Source organism: Morone saxatilis, unplaced genomic scaffold (assembly GCF_004916995.1).
Source record: "Morone saxatilis isolate NCDOM2014 unplaced genomic scaffold, NCSU_SB_2.0 Contig17, whole genome shotgun sequence".
In the NCBI taxonomy this organism is placed as follows: domain Eukaryota; kingdom Metazoa; phylum Chordata; class Actinopteri; family Moronidae; genus Morone; species Morone saxatilis.
Window position 1 is genome coordinate 11118216 of NW_023339729.1, and position 14072 is coordinate 11132287.

Sequence of the window (14072 nt, forward strand, 5' to 3'; positions counted from 1 at the left end):
GCCAAGTGCTTGTCCTTCAGGCCTCAAATCTCATGGAGATGAACCTTCTGTATTTACAAATAACCAATTCAACAGACAATTTTCCTTTTCCACAAGAAAAAAAAACCAGAAAACAGATGGAGGAAAGAGGATGAAATACGTGACAATACTGTAGGAAGAGACAGTATGGAGAGATAAACAGAGAAATGGCATTAAAGGTGTGTGCGCATGTGTGTGTGTGAGATTAATCATTGATACATTATTCAGGATCTTCCTTACATTGTCTTGTAAAGCTGGACTCATTGCAGTTACTGTTGTTTTGATCCTTTTTTAGAAGCCTTTAAGACTGAATGTGAGGCTATAATAGATATGAGATTAATGGAGGACATGTGCATTATTATATTATATTATATATATTTTTTATTTGGATGAAATATCAGCTGTGAGAATTGATTGTCCCGTTTTTCTCACAGGCTTCCTCCACAAAAATATGCTACAGTGAGCAGAACCAAGCAGCAAGAACCATTTAGTTCCAGTATTGGTTAGATAAAAAAGTGGACCAAATAAAAATTTCATTCAGTTTACTGGTAGTATATGTGACCTTAATGCACCAATGTGTCTATATCCTAAAACAAAATCTCATTAAGCATACTATATTAGTGTATATTTTATATTGCCTACTCTCTGTTTAGTTTTTGCACGTTTTTTTTACGCATTAACTTATTAACTACTTTTGATTTCAGTGCTCCTCCTTTCTTGTCTCAACTGTATTTCAGTGTTTCAGTGTCCTTAATACACCTTGATTCTTTATACAGCGTTTTAGAAGTTCAGACTTAGTTGTTCACAAATAGTATTTCCCCTCGGTTGCTGGCACAGATCTGACTGATTTAAATTTCATTTCCACAGAATCTGTTCTACATTACTTTGGGTTATGGTAAAACCTTGCTGTGGCTTCATCAAAAAATTAAGAGTAAAACAATGAGTCTGAATATTAGATAAAATGCTACAGAGGCAATCAAATTCAAATTCATAGTTGCACTGTACGAAGATGTTGCGCAACCAGACTGCCTTTAACACTCAACCAATGTATTATAGCCTTGATGAATTTATTAAACACACACACCTCTCAGTGACCGTTTGGTCTCCTTCATGCCCTCTCTGCACTTGGTGATACAGGCACCATATAGCAAGTGGCCTCTGGCACAGTGTGGTGGGGGGTGGGATCTAAATGTTTGTTTTACTTACATATGGCTTAAGGAACTTCTAAGAGATCACAATACCCTCTGGGTAGGATGTGGCAGTGTTCATCTGCTATTTTAACCATTAGGGGTTGAGCATTCAAACGTCCCCTGAGTTTTAAGAGTATTGAAAACAATACTAAAGATGGATATAATTTAATATATATATTAAATTATATTGTCAGTCTTTAAATAACCTCATGTTGTTTGGATAAAACATAATAGGGAAGTATATGAACACATCAGCAGTTATAAAACAGTATTTCTAATACATATTCCCATACATTTTGTTTCATGTGATTAATAAACATTGTACTTCAAGTTATCAATCAAATCTGAATTGGAAAAAAAACAAGAAAAAAAACAAGTACTGTAAAGTCAAGAATATAAGCATAAAAATTGAAAATAGAAAATAGAAAATACAAACTAGAATATTATTATAAAATAATCAGTTGGAATCATTACCACTCATCACTAACTTTACATTTAGCACCAGTACATGAGGAAGTTTAGGGCACTAATAAATATTTCTTCTTCTCTGTAAAAACAGCTGTAACTCAAAACTGATGGGAAACTGTGTTTCCACAGAAGTGACACTAGATGGAGCTGTTGTCAAAGGCACTGGGCCACCTCTTATCAGCAAAAGTTAGTTTCTGGAGAAAGACAGAGGAATCTGTTTACTTAATTAAAATGATATAGTATATATACGATATAACAAATTACTTTATTCCTTAATAGTACAGCGGAACAAGGGCAGTTTGGAGTTTAAATTAAATAGTGCACCACTAAATGTGTATTAATTACCACCAACAGTGACATTTGCAACACATTGGTTCATTGTTGGGGGTAATCAATTTGAGAACATGCCAGCTCATCAGATCAATAGATGAAACTGCTTGTTCAGTTTGTGGGCACATCAGCACATGATGCATGCAGATTAGCTGTTTCCATCCTGCTGATAGCCCCATTACATCCCATTCAACCAGATGGATGAATGCCAGCTCTCACAGTCAGAGCAGCTGGGTTCATACTGGCACTCGGAGACGGAGATCTGACCTTATCGCTGATTAAGAGGAGAGCCATGTTAATGTGGTTTGATAACACATAAGAGAGCCTGTTTTTAAAGTATTCCTCTTGCATGTAAAGTGTAGTCTCAGGTTACAGTGCAAGTTAGTGGGAAATGTGACATTACCTGATACTCTTGAAATATGTTTTTGGCAAATCCAAACTCTAAAACCAAGAAGAATGTGATCAATAGTTGATATTCTGTTGTTTCTATCCACACCTGCAGTTTCCTTATTGATATGCATTGCCGCTCTGTCTCAACAGAGGGTGACATTGTGCTACACGTTTACAATAATGTGTTTACTTAATGATAGCTTTCTTACATAACTATAACTATTTTTAGTGTAACATAAAATGAGTTACACCCAGAGCAGTGAGAATCTGAAATATCTGCCTTTCCAGGTCTATTTACTGTCCTATGCTCTTGACAGCAACCCTGCATTGTATTACTCATTTTAATACGCATTATACATCAGTGTTTAAGAATGCTTTGCTGATTTTGAGGTCTCTAATAATGTTGCTGTTACTTTTGTGTTTTTAGCAATCATTAAATGGCTTTGTTACTATGACATATAAAAATAATATACTGTATATATGATAATTTCCATTTTTGCCATATAACCATGAAAAAATGGTAAGTTAGCCTATAGCAACCAAAAACACATTATAGAAGGAACAAGCGTATTGTTTATCAAATCCCATTAAACTTTATTTCATTGAGTATACATATTCCATTTTGCACATTTAACATCATGAAAATGACTCTGATTGTAAAAATACACATATATTGACATTTCATGTCTGACAATGACACCATCTGAATACTTTATGTAAGTATACCTTTATGCAAAAGTTCACATTGCCAGTGTGATGCAGAGGCAAAGCAGCTGTTACATCTACTGCAGATAAATCTACCCAACAACAAAACAACCAATTTTTTTTACATGTACTGCTGTCTATACAAAAATGAATCTATGTACACATGGATTAATTCATATTTACAGTGTTTAAAATAAACTAAATGTAGCGGGTCTATATACCAAAACAGTGCTCGAGAGAGTGAACTTTGCTTAGCTTGTTATATAGCTAAACATAGCTTGCTATGTTTGTTTACATGTACTGCAGGTGAAATACCATGATCCTGTGATGAAATGTTGCATGCTTTTAATAATATGTGGAGTTCACACCATGCAACATTAAATACTGACAATAATTATAATTTTAATAATATATCAAACTAACAAAATTATTGCACAAGACAAAATGTTTCTCTTTAATATGTTTACTCACACTTAATGCTGCATGAAATGTATATATTCAATACTTAACCTTAAGCCACTTAACCTGGATAAAACTTCTTCCTTGGCACACTGAGGATTGCAGTATATGTGTCAAACATCTAAGAATATTATGTCATTATGAGGGTGTAAATTAGAAAAATATGTATCTATAATTTAGGTTTATATATGTCTGAAGGAGAGGTATTTTACTATGTGCAAAAAATCTTATTAAGCAGAATTTCCTACAGCAATTGTACATTCACAATGGCTCTAGATCAGAATAGTCTTTCATACCACCTGACTCATTCACATTCTCCATCAAAACTGCGACCTTCTCTTCTTATTTAAATGTATAACAAACTCTGGACTCTAATCGGATAAACACAATCAAACAGTGTTGCCCCTGTACAGCTTTTCTTTTTAAATCTTACACTTTTTGTCTTTAATTGATTGACTAACTAAGAATAACATTGTATACAGGAATCATTGGTTCTCTGATAATATAAAAGGTTTATTTACATCTGTATCTTTTGAAACACTGATGTAAAGCAATCCTGTATTCTTATTAATAATGTATCATGACAGCAAATAAAGCATTTTACAAGAATATACAATAATACACGCAAAGTTTATATAACCATTAATATATTCACATTTGGGCCTTTAAAAAAGATCTCCTATATCTGGACTAGCAGCCTATAATATAAACCTTTCCTTTGGTGTCAATAACCAAAACTGGTGAAAGGGACCAATGAAAGCAAATGAAGCTGGAAGGTTTGACAAAAAAAGTTAAGCTTTTCACTCTTCGGTTACAGCTTAAAAGGTTTAGGAAACACCTGTGGCTACATAACAATTAATGAAAGGACCTAAAGTGGAAATATAATTACTTCTTAAATGAAAGTCAGTGTGATCTGCAAATTATTTAAAAATCACACTTGATACAGAAATACTGGGGAGGAGGAGTAAGAAATGAAGTCCATATTGGAGGTCAAAGACCATCTGTCATAAACCTAACTCTCCCTGTCTGTAACCCAAACAGTTTGTTTATAAAATGGTATGTCAATACAATTATCAATTTGAGTGGTTGAAATTCTCATTCATCATGTGTTTCATACTCTCTGCAACTGAACATGAAAAAGTTCAAGTTGAGTTCTAGCACGACTTCACATAAACATGTCTGAAACTGTTGATGTGAATGAGAACACCTACAGTACAGTATAACACAACAAAAAGCCATTTTCTGCATATAGTGCAGCAACTGAGAAGTGACAACTGAGAATGTGAGTAAAACTAGCTTGTGCACATTGACACAGCTGTTTCACGTGTTCAATCTGTAGAAGAAAGCTATAACAATTTTATTTTAATCTCATCAAGCTTCATAAATCTGAAGTCTGCACAATTTGAGCAATAATCTTATGATCAAATTGAGAAACAAATTTGTGAGCCACCCTCTAAGATGTACTATTCTAGGCTATTTTCCTCTACACCAAGGAGATTTCACTGATTAGTTTCCACTTTCTGGCTCGAAGCACATGCTGTGCTGTTTGGTTTTGAAAACCTGCAAACCATCTGCATGTCTGCTGTGCAGTGTGTAATCCTGTCAAAAAGCTACTGCTACCAGGGTTGTAGTACAAGCAAAGAGTGGACATTGAAGCTACTCTTTTCAGACGACTTTAGCCTTGGTCAGTTCAGCAGGTTTCTTCTAACCTATCACTAAAAACAAGAGAAAAAGCAGATAAAAGTACAACCTGGTCCAACTCGTTCCTCTCTCATCTTCTAACAGCTCTCCCTGAAATGAGACAGATTAGCTGAGAATAAACTGCTGTGAACTTGCTAACCTGCAACTTAGATTTTGCTCCCCACAAAACCAAATGGTGTAAATAAAAAGTTGGGAGGGTAGAAAGAATCAGGTCATAGTCAGGACACTTGAAGACGGGAATGATTCAAGCTAGAGAATATCAAATTATTGGACAATTTGATGCCGAAATCCAGGCAGATCAAAATTACCCCTACGGTGCTAACACAACCACTCAATGATCCTCTGCCTCAGCAAGGTGAGGAGGACATTTGTTCATACTCTGGACACTTGAGGAGAGCAGGGTAGTTGGAGGAATTCATCTGGAGGGAGGCCTCAGAGGAGATGGAGGAGGGACTGCGACCACGTCCGGCCCAGGCGTCTGGATGGAGGAACTGGCCGGAGTAGTCTGAGCAGTTGCTGAGGCGAGGCCTGTAAAAGCCCTGATGGGGCCGGTACATTTCCTCCGCTGTGTAGCGTTTCATGAACAGGTACACCGACATGACACCCGCTGTCTGGTTGGAATGAAGGCAAAGAGACAAAGTTAACTCTTGTTTACTCTCTCACTTTGTACTTCTGTTTCCTGTATAGTTCAATTTTACCAGCTTTTAATTATCTATTAGATTTTGCAGCATTTTGAGGGTGTTGTTAATTAAAACAGTTCTAAATAGGAAAAAGTAGCCAAATTAAAACTAGGTATAGACATTTAATGTTCACCATTAGTAGTTTAATGATGACCTGTGTCTCTTTTTGTCAATGAAAAGATAATAAAATGCATTATTTACAATTCAAGTCACTTTAAATTAATTTGATTAAATTGAATGATTTGAGTTGAGTTGAATGAGTTCAAGCGTGTGTGTATGTGCTGTATCTGTGTGTATTTTTCTTTTAAATCGTATCATTGCCAACATAAGCTGTCATGGGGACTATTTCTCACAGCACAATAGATATCTGAAGGAAGGGATTTGGCTAAATAAACACCACATGTTTAATGCATTTATTTCCTGTCCCTTTTTGTGAACAATGATGGATTACATCTTTCACACAAAGAAGGGTGATTTTAGGATGAGAAAAGAAGTTAAGTAGGTAAGAAAAAAAGTTTAGAGGAATCATTTTGACAAATTGCTTGTGACTCCGGCTGTGCAAATACATATAAGGTTAAATTATCCACATTTGCTGTGAAGTTACCTCAGTTAGCAGGAAGGAGATGGCAGCAAAGGCAAATGACCAGCCGTACTTGTAGCTGAAGTAGGCCTCATTAGTTTTGGTTCTGTTCAACATTTCATCATTAATGTTGGAGATGTACAACACCAGACCGACTACCAGAGAGAGACCTGAGGGAAGAAAATAGACAGAAAGATAAAACTCTAATGATTATGGATAGAAAGAAAGATTCAATAAAAATAACATATTGATAGTATATAAATCATGTTGTCATAAATTATTATAAACCATGCATCTACTGATCACATATTTTAGAGCAATAACAGTATGTTAAGTAAGTATATTCATAGTAAGTTAAATATCTCAGATGTAACTATGACCTTTTTAACTGTTTGTTAATTTATTAGTTTGCTTTTAGTAAAAGTCAAACCAAGTACCTGACAGGATGAAGAAGATTCCAGAAACGAAGGCCAGGATGGTGCGATGGGGTCGGATGTGGCCGATGTTACTGAGTACGAAACCAATGAACATGAAGAAGAGGCTGACCAGAGGGAAGGGTGTGGCAGAACGGATCATCTCTGGAAGAAGACAAGAAAAACAGATTTGTTTGTTTGTGACTGAATTAGAAACCAGGACTTTCACTGAATTTGATTTGAGATGTGCTGATTATAGAGTGGCTGTTACTGCTTTGTTCTAATGCAAACTTTATGAGGATATTTTCTTTGTTTTGTGCACTTACTTCAGTGAATGACTGACATTTCAAATAGAAGATTTTTTCCCCTTAGAATAGCAGCATGAGGTCTTCTGAAGTCGGTCTTACTCGTCAAGTCAGTCATGGTTCCTTATTTATATTGAGATGGAGCTGGACCTCCCTACTGTGAGCAAATGGACCTCACAGAAGTAAAGCAAGTCTGTGATACTTTTTTTCAGAACCCCATTGTGTTCTCCATTACACAAAATGTTACTCTTCCAGCTAAGTGGACCAGATGTCTAAGGCCATAACCCTAATGGAACTGGTTATTTAATTAATTGGGTAAAGTTTGGATTGTGTGGTAAACTTGCCTATTAAAATCTACTGTAGATACCCAGCGAATTCAGGAAAAGCTAAGGAAAATAATGACAAAAGATCCAATAGCAGGTGCAAGTTATTACATAAAAGCTGTTTTAAAGTGTCCATTCTAATGACAAAGCTTCATGACAGAGATACTTCGCCATCATATATTGTTACATCAAAGCCATGTGACCTAATGTGATTGGACAGGTCCTGTATTAACCTTTCATGCTGTGGGCATTTGAGTTACTATTTCTGCATCCCTCCATCTGAAATTCAGTTACCATACTGCATGTTAACTGAATATTACCAGTGTACTTGGAACTATACTTCAATTTATGGCCCTGGATTTTAACTTTCAACTTATTTCTCATTATCACTGTCAATGTAAAACCTTACATGCCTATACTGTCTTCACTTCTTTCTAACATGCACACCTCTTTCACATTCAAGTTTCTGTAACTTCTTCATCTTCACATAAATTCTCCTGTCTCCCACTTCTGTTTCTCTCATTCTTCTCTAATACAGTACTTAAAAGAATAATCACACCTTTGATAGAAGTTATTTACACAGAATAAGCAGATTGGAAAATGGATGGATGAATTCATTTATGCGGGTATCCAATTTCCGTCAACCGTGTGTTATGACAACCATCAGAGAGGGTTGTGAGGTGTGTGAATGCACCTAGACGATCAAGTAGTTCACCTTTGTCTTACTATGTCTTACTTCTTTGACATCAAAGACCATCTACTGACAGCAGCTTTAAGACACAACGGATATGAGAGTGGTCTTGACAGCATCACTCTCTGTAGTCACGACTGCTTGTCTGCACACTACCAGTACTTATGTGTATCCATGCGTGTTCACCCTGCAGGGGATCTCTACACCATGAAAATGGCACCCTTAAATTTTTCATACACAACCAGCTCTTATCTTGAGTGAACTGGTCTTGGGGATTGGGCCAGGAATAACCCAAACTACATAGATGACAGCATAGTGCAGAAATGTGGAGTCAAGCAACATGACTTTAACTTGGGTCAGACTTGTCCTCTATGTGATGACGTTAGACTTGGCATAACAAAATCAAAAGAGGCTTTACTACCCATTGCAATCCATGCCCACAATAATCCTACAGTAGCATTGGCCCAGAAAGAGCCGCAGACAGACGAGCGCCCTCAGTGACACATGGTGTTACCAGACACTTCTTTCACCTGCCAGCGATGAGGTTCACTGGGAGGGCGTAATGCGTTGGAGGTCCATGCTATCTCCCAGTTCCACCCAGTGAAAGTGGAGAGAGTGCTAGTGCAGCAACAATGACAAGACCCCTCACATGACTTCTCACCTGTGAACATGGCCAATTTTCTTTATTTGACTATGGTAGACTGGAACTTAATTCTCAGGGTTGTAGCGGATAGTAAACACATATAAAGGCTGTTTACAATAAAATACCATTTACATAGCACCTCTGAGTGTTTACGCATTGTTTTAACAGCTTGTTCCTTATTGACTGTAGCTTGACAGTATAAGTTGGCTTGAATGGCCCTTGTGGGTTGCGATAAAGTAGCTGAGGAAAGGTAGGTTTTACCTGACATTTTTACTTACGACCCTGTTTACTCTAAACACCCCTAGTTGCCTCTTCGGTTCACAGCAAAAAACACTTCAGACTAACCTCAACAGTTTCAGCAACCTAAAGCATTGCTCGTATATAGCTCATATAGTATGAACAGTTACTTACTCAGGACACTAACAGTGGACTCGGAGGTCATCTGGACGTTAGTGGGCATCACATACTCTATGGTAAAACATCGGCCTTTCTCATCCCCTGGAACAAAGGACAGGGAAAGAAATATATTTAATACAGTTTCACATTCATATTGAGTTGAAACAGGGTTCAGCACTCTACACAACAACAAAGAAAAGTCAAGCACAGAAGCATGTACAGTATGTTAACATAATACACAGACATATTGTAGCCTCTGCATGATCATAATACCTATCCTGGCAAAACATTCTTTTCATTAACTAGACAGGAATTATTTTCATGTGCTGGAAGCTGCTGAATGCCACTTAAACAAAACCTCACAGAAAGTTGCAAGTGAACATGGTATCAACAGCTTGTTTCATATAATACACCATTTCTGCTGTCAGCATTAGATTTTTGCACCTTCCCCTTTATTACTTTTGACACATACAGTACAAAGTCTGGCACCAAAACACACTGATACACGAATACACACTCTTCCAACTTATGTCTTCATTAACACTTCATTAACCCAACACAGTATGAGGTGTTAGATTAGGTGATATTTTGTGGTTGTGCATATGTAAATAGCTTTCATAATGCATATTATGTGTTGATAATGCACACAAGACCAATGCATACTCATGCCTAAAATGAATGTGCATTAAACAGCGCATACGGATGATGTATACCAGTACATACTTGAACTTATTTGGCTGTGTTTTGAATAGTTATTGATATGATCATATAAAGAGTAAAATATATAACCTCTCGCTTGTTTGTCAAGGCACTGGCACTGAAACAGGGGAAGAACAAAAGGTTTTATAGTGGAGGCTGGTCACCTCATCTGAAAAGACCATGTTTGCAAACATCATACAAGGAAATGCAGTTTTATTAAATAAAATACTGACTTTTAGGGAAAAGAGCCGAGGGCCTGTTTCACAAATATTTCGCAAATACTATGTATTAATGAGCGTGGCTATTGTTTGGTCAGGCCATTAGTGACAATCTGGATGGTTTACCACCTTTGGCTCAACAACCTCCTGTCAGAAACCCTGGGATTTGAATCAAGAGATGCTCAAGAGTATAAATAACTTGTGAAGGCAACCATCAAGGATTGTGTAATAGAGATGTTATTGTTAATGTTATGAAGGCAATCAGAAGCCAGTCAAATATCTGTCCCCCACTCTTGCTTTTTATTTTGCTTTTCGCTTAAAGTCAGCATTCAATGTCCCTAAATGGAAAACATCCTCCCAGGGGAAGGAAGCCTCTGTGGTTCCCTGGGGTTTCCCTCCCCTGGGTTATCAAAAATCAGGCTTGTAAAGCTGTTGTAGCATGATTGTAAAGCTTGTGCTGTTTTTTTTTTTACTATTTACCTCCACAGTTAGGCGACTGTAATTCTCGGTCCATTCTAATGTAACTGCAATAAAGGGTAACGATCACTATTACAGGAAATGTTGATTATGCTTTCACACAGGAGACTTAAAGAAGCATCAGTCTTAAAGGACGCCAGTAACACTGCGATTCTAGACTTGCAATGCAATTATTAAAAATACAGTTTTGGAATAGATGAAAATAAATAAAAACATATGCAAATGTGATTTTAATAATGTTGTCTAGTGGCTATTGCAAAGCTAGACATATAGTGTAATCTCATAAAGGGGAACAAACAAGAAATACCAAGAATGGTAATTAATAGTACAAATAAAGAGCTAAATTCAACCTATTTACTCAAAGTCATTGCTACAACCAGTTCTGCTACAAGGCTTACAGTCTACAATACATTACATGATTTATAGCAATCACAATGATAAAATGAAGCTTAGCCTAAGTTCAAGCAGGAAGACCTGCTCATTCAGCCTAATTCATTCACAAATATCTCATTCTCCTCTAATTAGCTATGGCCATCATTTACTCTTTCAGTTATCCAATCAGATTTAGCCACAATCTACTCCAGCCAATCATACTGCTGCCATCAGACTTTAAATCTGTGCTCCTCTCTGCTGTTTTCAGCCATCATTACAGTGTGAACTGATTGCGATCCTCCTCCACCCCATTCACCTACAGTTCATCATATCCAGTGCCCAGGTTGAGCTCATCAGGAGTCTACTCCTCATCACATCCAGATCTTCAGCATCTTCATTCCCTCATAACCACAACCACCACCAGTGTCTAGACTCCATCAGGGTGTCTCCTATACTAATCACAGCTTCAGCAACCCCTTCAAATACAATGACGTCACAATGGGGTCTAACACCAGAGACTTCTCACATTTCTCATTGTCATTGTGCGCATATCAAATGTGTCATAAAATCTATTTGTTCTTTCAAAAATGATCTGATTGAACGGTCAGCGCTGGTTTGTCGGGGTAGAGATCCTCTACACGAACTCATGCTGGAACCAAATGCTAACAGCTAAACACACTGACGAACTCAAACCAACATCAATACCAACCAAAACACCAAGCAAACTTGTTTGTGTTCTCTGGCATAACATACTGTGACACTGTGCAGTAATTGTTTCTGGGTCAAACTAGAACAGTTAAGTGGGCAATAAGGCCACTCAATTGCCCCTAAAACACACACTAGACCATTAGTCAATTTATACTGTAGCAAAGGCCTGCTACACAGCAGGAACACATCTGTTACCTAATCACAACTAGATTGCCTACATAATGACATGACTGAATGATTAACCCTGAAGCAGGACGGGGCAGGTCAGTTGTGGTACAGGGGTTAATGGAACAATTCAACAGTAAATGGAATAATATTACAGGATAAATTAACTCATAGATTTACAAAAGAAAAGCTTTTCCCATTTTTTCAGGTCCAACTTTCTAAAAGGCCCAAACAGAAATATTAATAAATGACAGCAGGCATCAATTTTTGTCAAAACATCTACAGTACACATCCAACAAGTATGACACAACATATTGAGTTAACTGTCGCCATTACCAGTCAGAGCAAAGGGTAAGAGCAAAAGTTGATACCTGGTTTACTCTGGGACAACACTTGTCTGGAGAGTTGTGTCTCTAAGAAAAGAATAAAATCTAACAGTTAGTGTGTCTTTTCCAATAAAGACCTCAGAGCATGCCTTTGTGATGTTGGAGCTGGGGAGGAAGAATGTTTTGAAAGGCCAAAAGGTGCCAAAAGCATGCACAGTGGGAATATGTGAGCTTTTCTAACTTGCTCTCGTTTTTCATGTTGAGTGCGATGGTGGCAAAGAGATGCAGGTCAAAAAGAAGGAAAAAGAAAAGCAGTCAAGGAACAGAGGACTTTCTGCGTCAATCCAAGGTGCTTCTGGTGCCACAGAATAGAAGTCAGCCACAGGATAAGTCATGAGGAAAGACATCTAGCAAACCCAATCTTTCGAACTGGAATAATACTTGACATTTTCAAGGATACACCCTAGAACTTAAGTAGAGTGTGGATACCAAATATGAAAGGAAACGTACTGCTTGTATCGCTGCACAGAGGTTTAGGCAAAGTTCAAATATTCATGCTCAAGTGTTTAAACACTAAGCAAAGACTTATACTTGCAACACTCTAGTGGTTAGAGAGGAGGAAAGAAAGCGGAAAGAAACACAGGTGACTGTACATGTGCAATACACATTACACAGAAAACTAGATATTGAGGTCCAGATTCACCAAAGCTTTGTGCAGGACAGAGCACACTTAAACAATGTGGGTGCATTAAGTATGTTTGCAGCTATCATGGTGAATGACTTTTTAATGTAAACTATATGTACACTTTAATATCTGGTGGTTTGAAAAGTTGATGCTTCTGAATTTACAGATAGTCCACAAATTAGTATCCGTTATTATTTATTTATTTTGTTTCCTTGAAAGATGGCAATAAGATTTTGCATGAAATATTTTAATGCAGAATGACTAATGTTAGCTAAAAGAAAAAAGCTGTTTGTTTGTGCAAGTTCCTTTGCTTACATTTCCTAGTGAATAACTGATATGTCAAACTATCATTGCATAGAAATATTGGTGAATCTGTACCTTCATTTTGTATTTTTGCCTTTGAAGAAATACATCTCATACATCTAAAATATTACTTCACATTTTGATATATTGCCTCAGTTAGATTATTTGTCAGTATTTACCACTGATAATAATCAAATGTGTCACTGGTCACTAGTCATAAAGCTATGGCTCTGAGCAGTGTCTGACTGAAATTTTCTGAAAGTTTCAGACTCCATACTAACTCACCAGCCAAGAAGCAAACCCTCCAGAGGCCAGAGTGGAGGGACATGCGTATCTCGGTGCTCTGGTTGAGAGGAAGGATAACGCCCTCCTCCAGGTAGAGCCAGTAGTCGGTGCTTACGGCGATCCCCAACAGGCCCAGGGCGCAAACAGCGAACACGCTGCTCAGCAACGTCAGCGCCTTCCTGCCACATAGGCTCATACCACAGCCTCAACAGCAGGGGGCGCCGCCGGCAGAATGGAGAGCTGGGAGAGGGAAGGAAAGAACAACATCTTCACCAAGTTCACCAACGTTAAGGGGAACAAGTTCTCGTAGAAACCTTACAGAGACAAGTTCAAACCATCCACATGGGAAGAGAATAGGAGAACTGGGGGAAACCAATGAGTAACATTTTCAGAACAAGAAAACTACAATGGCATTTTCAAAGAAGTTAGGGATCATTTTCCTTTTGAGGACAAAACTTATACATACTGTTCCCTAAAAGAAAAGCAAAAGGTAAGAAAAAATTACATCTTATAGCTGAAAAACAATATCACTTTATAACTAT

At 37.4% G+C, this 14072-nt stretch overlaps 1 protein-coding gene across 1 annotated transcript; it reads right to left on the minus strand.

Moving 5' to 3' along the window:
- Positions 1-3105: 3105 nt before the first annotated feature.
- Positions 3106-13726, minus strand: LOC118327228 (voltage-dependent calcium channel gamma-5 subunit). The gene is made up of 5 exons (XM_035660516.1): positions 13531-13726; positions 9308-9394; positions 6959-7099; positions 6546-6691; positions 3106-5872 (listed from the first exon to the last, which is right to left on the minus strand). Exons 1-5 carry the CDS (start codon positions 13724-13726, stop codon positions 5609-5611), a joined length of 834 nt encoding a protein of 277 aa, XP_035516409.1. The 3' UTR covers positions 3106-5608.
- Positions 13727-14072: the final 346 nt, after the last annotated feature.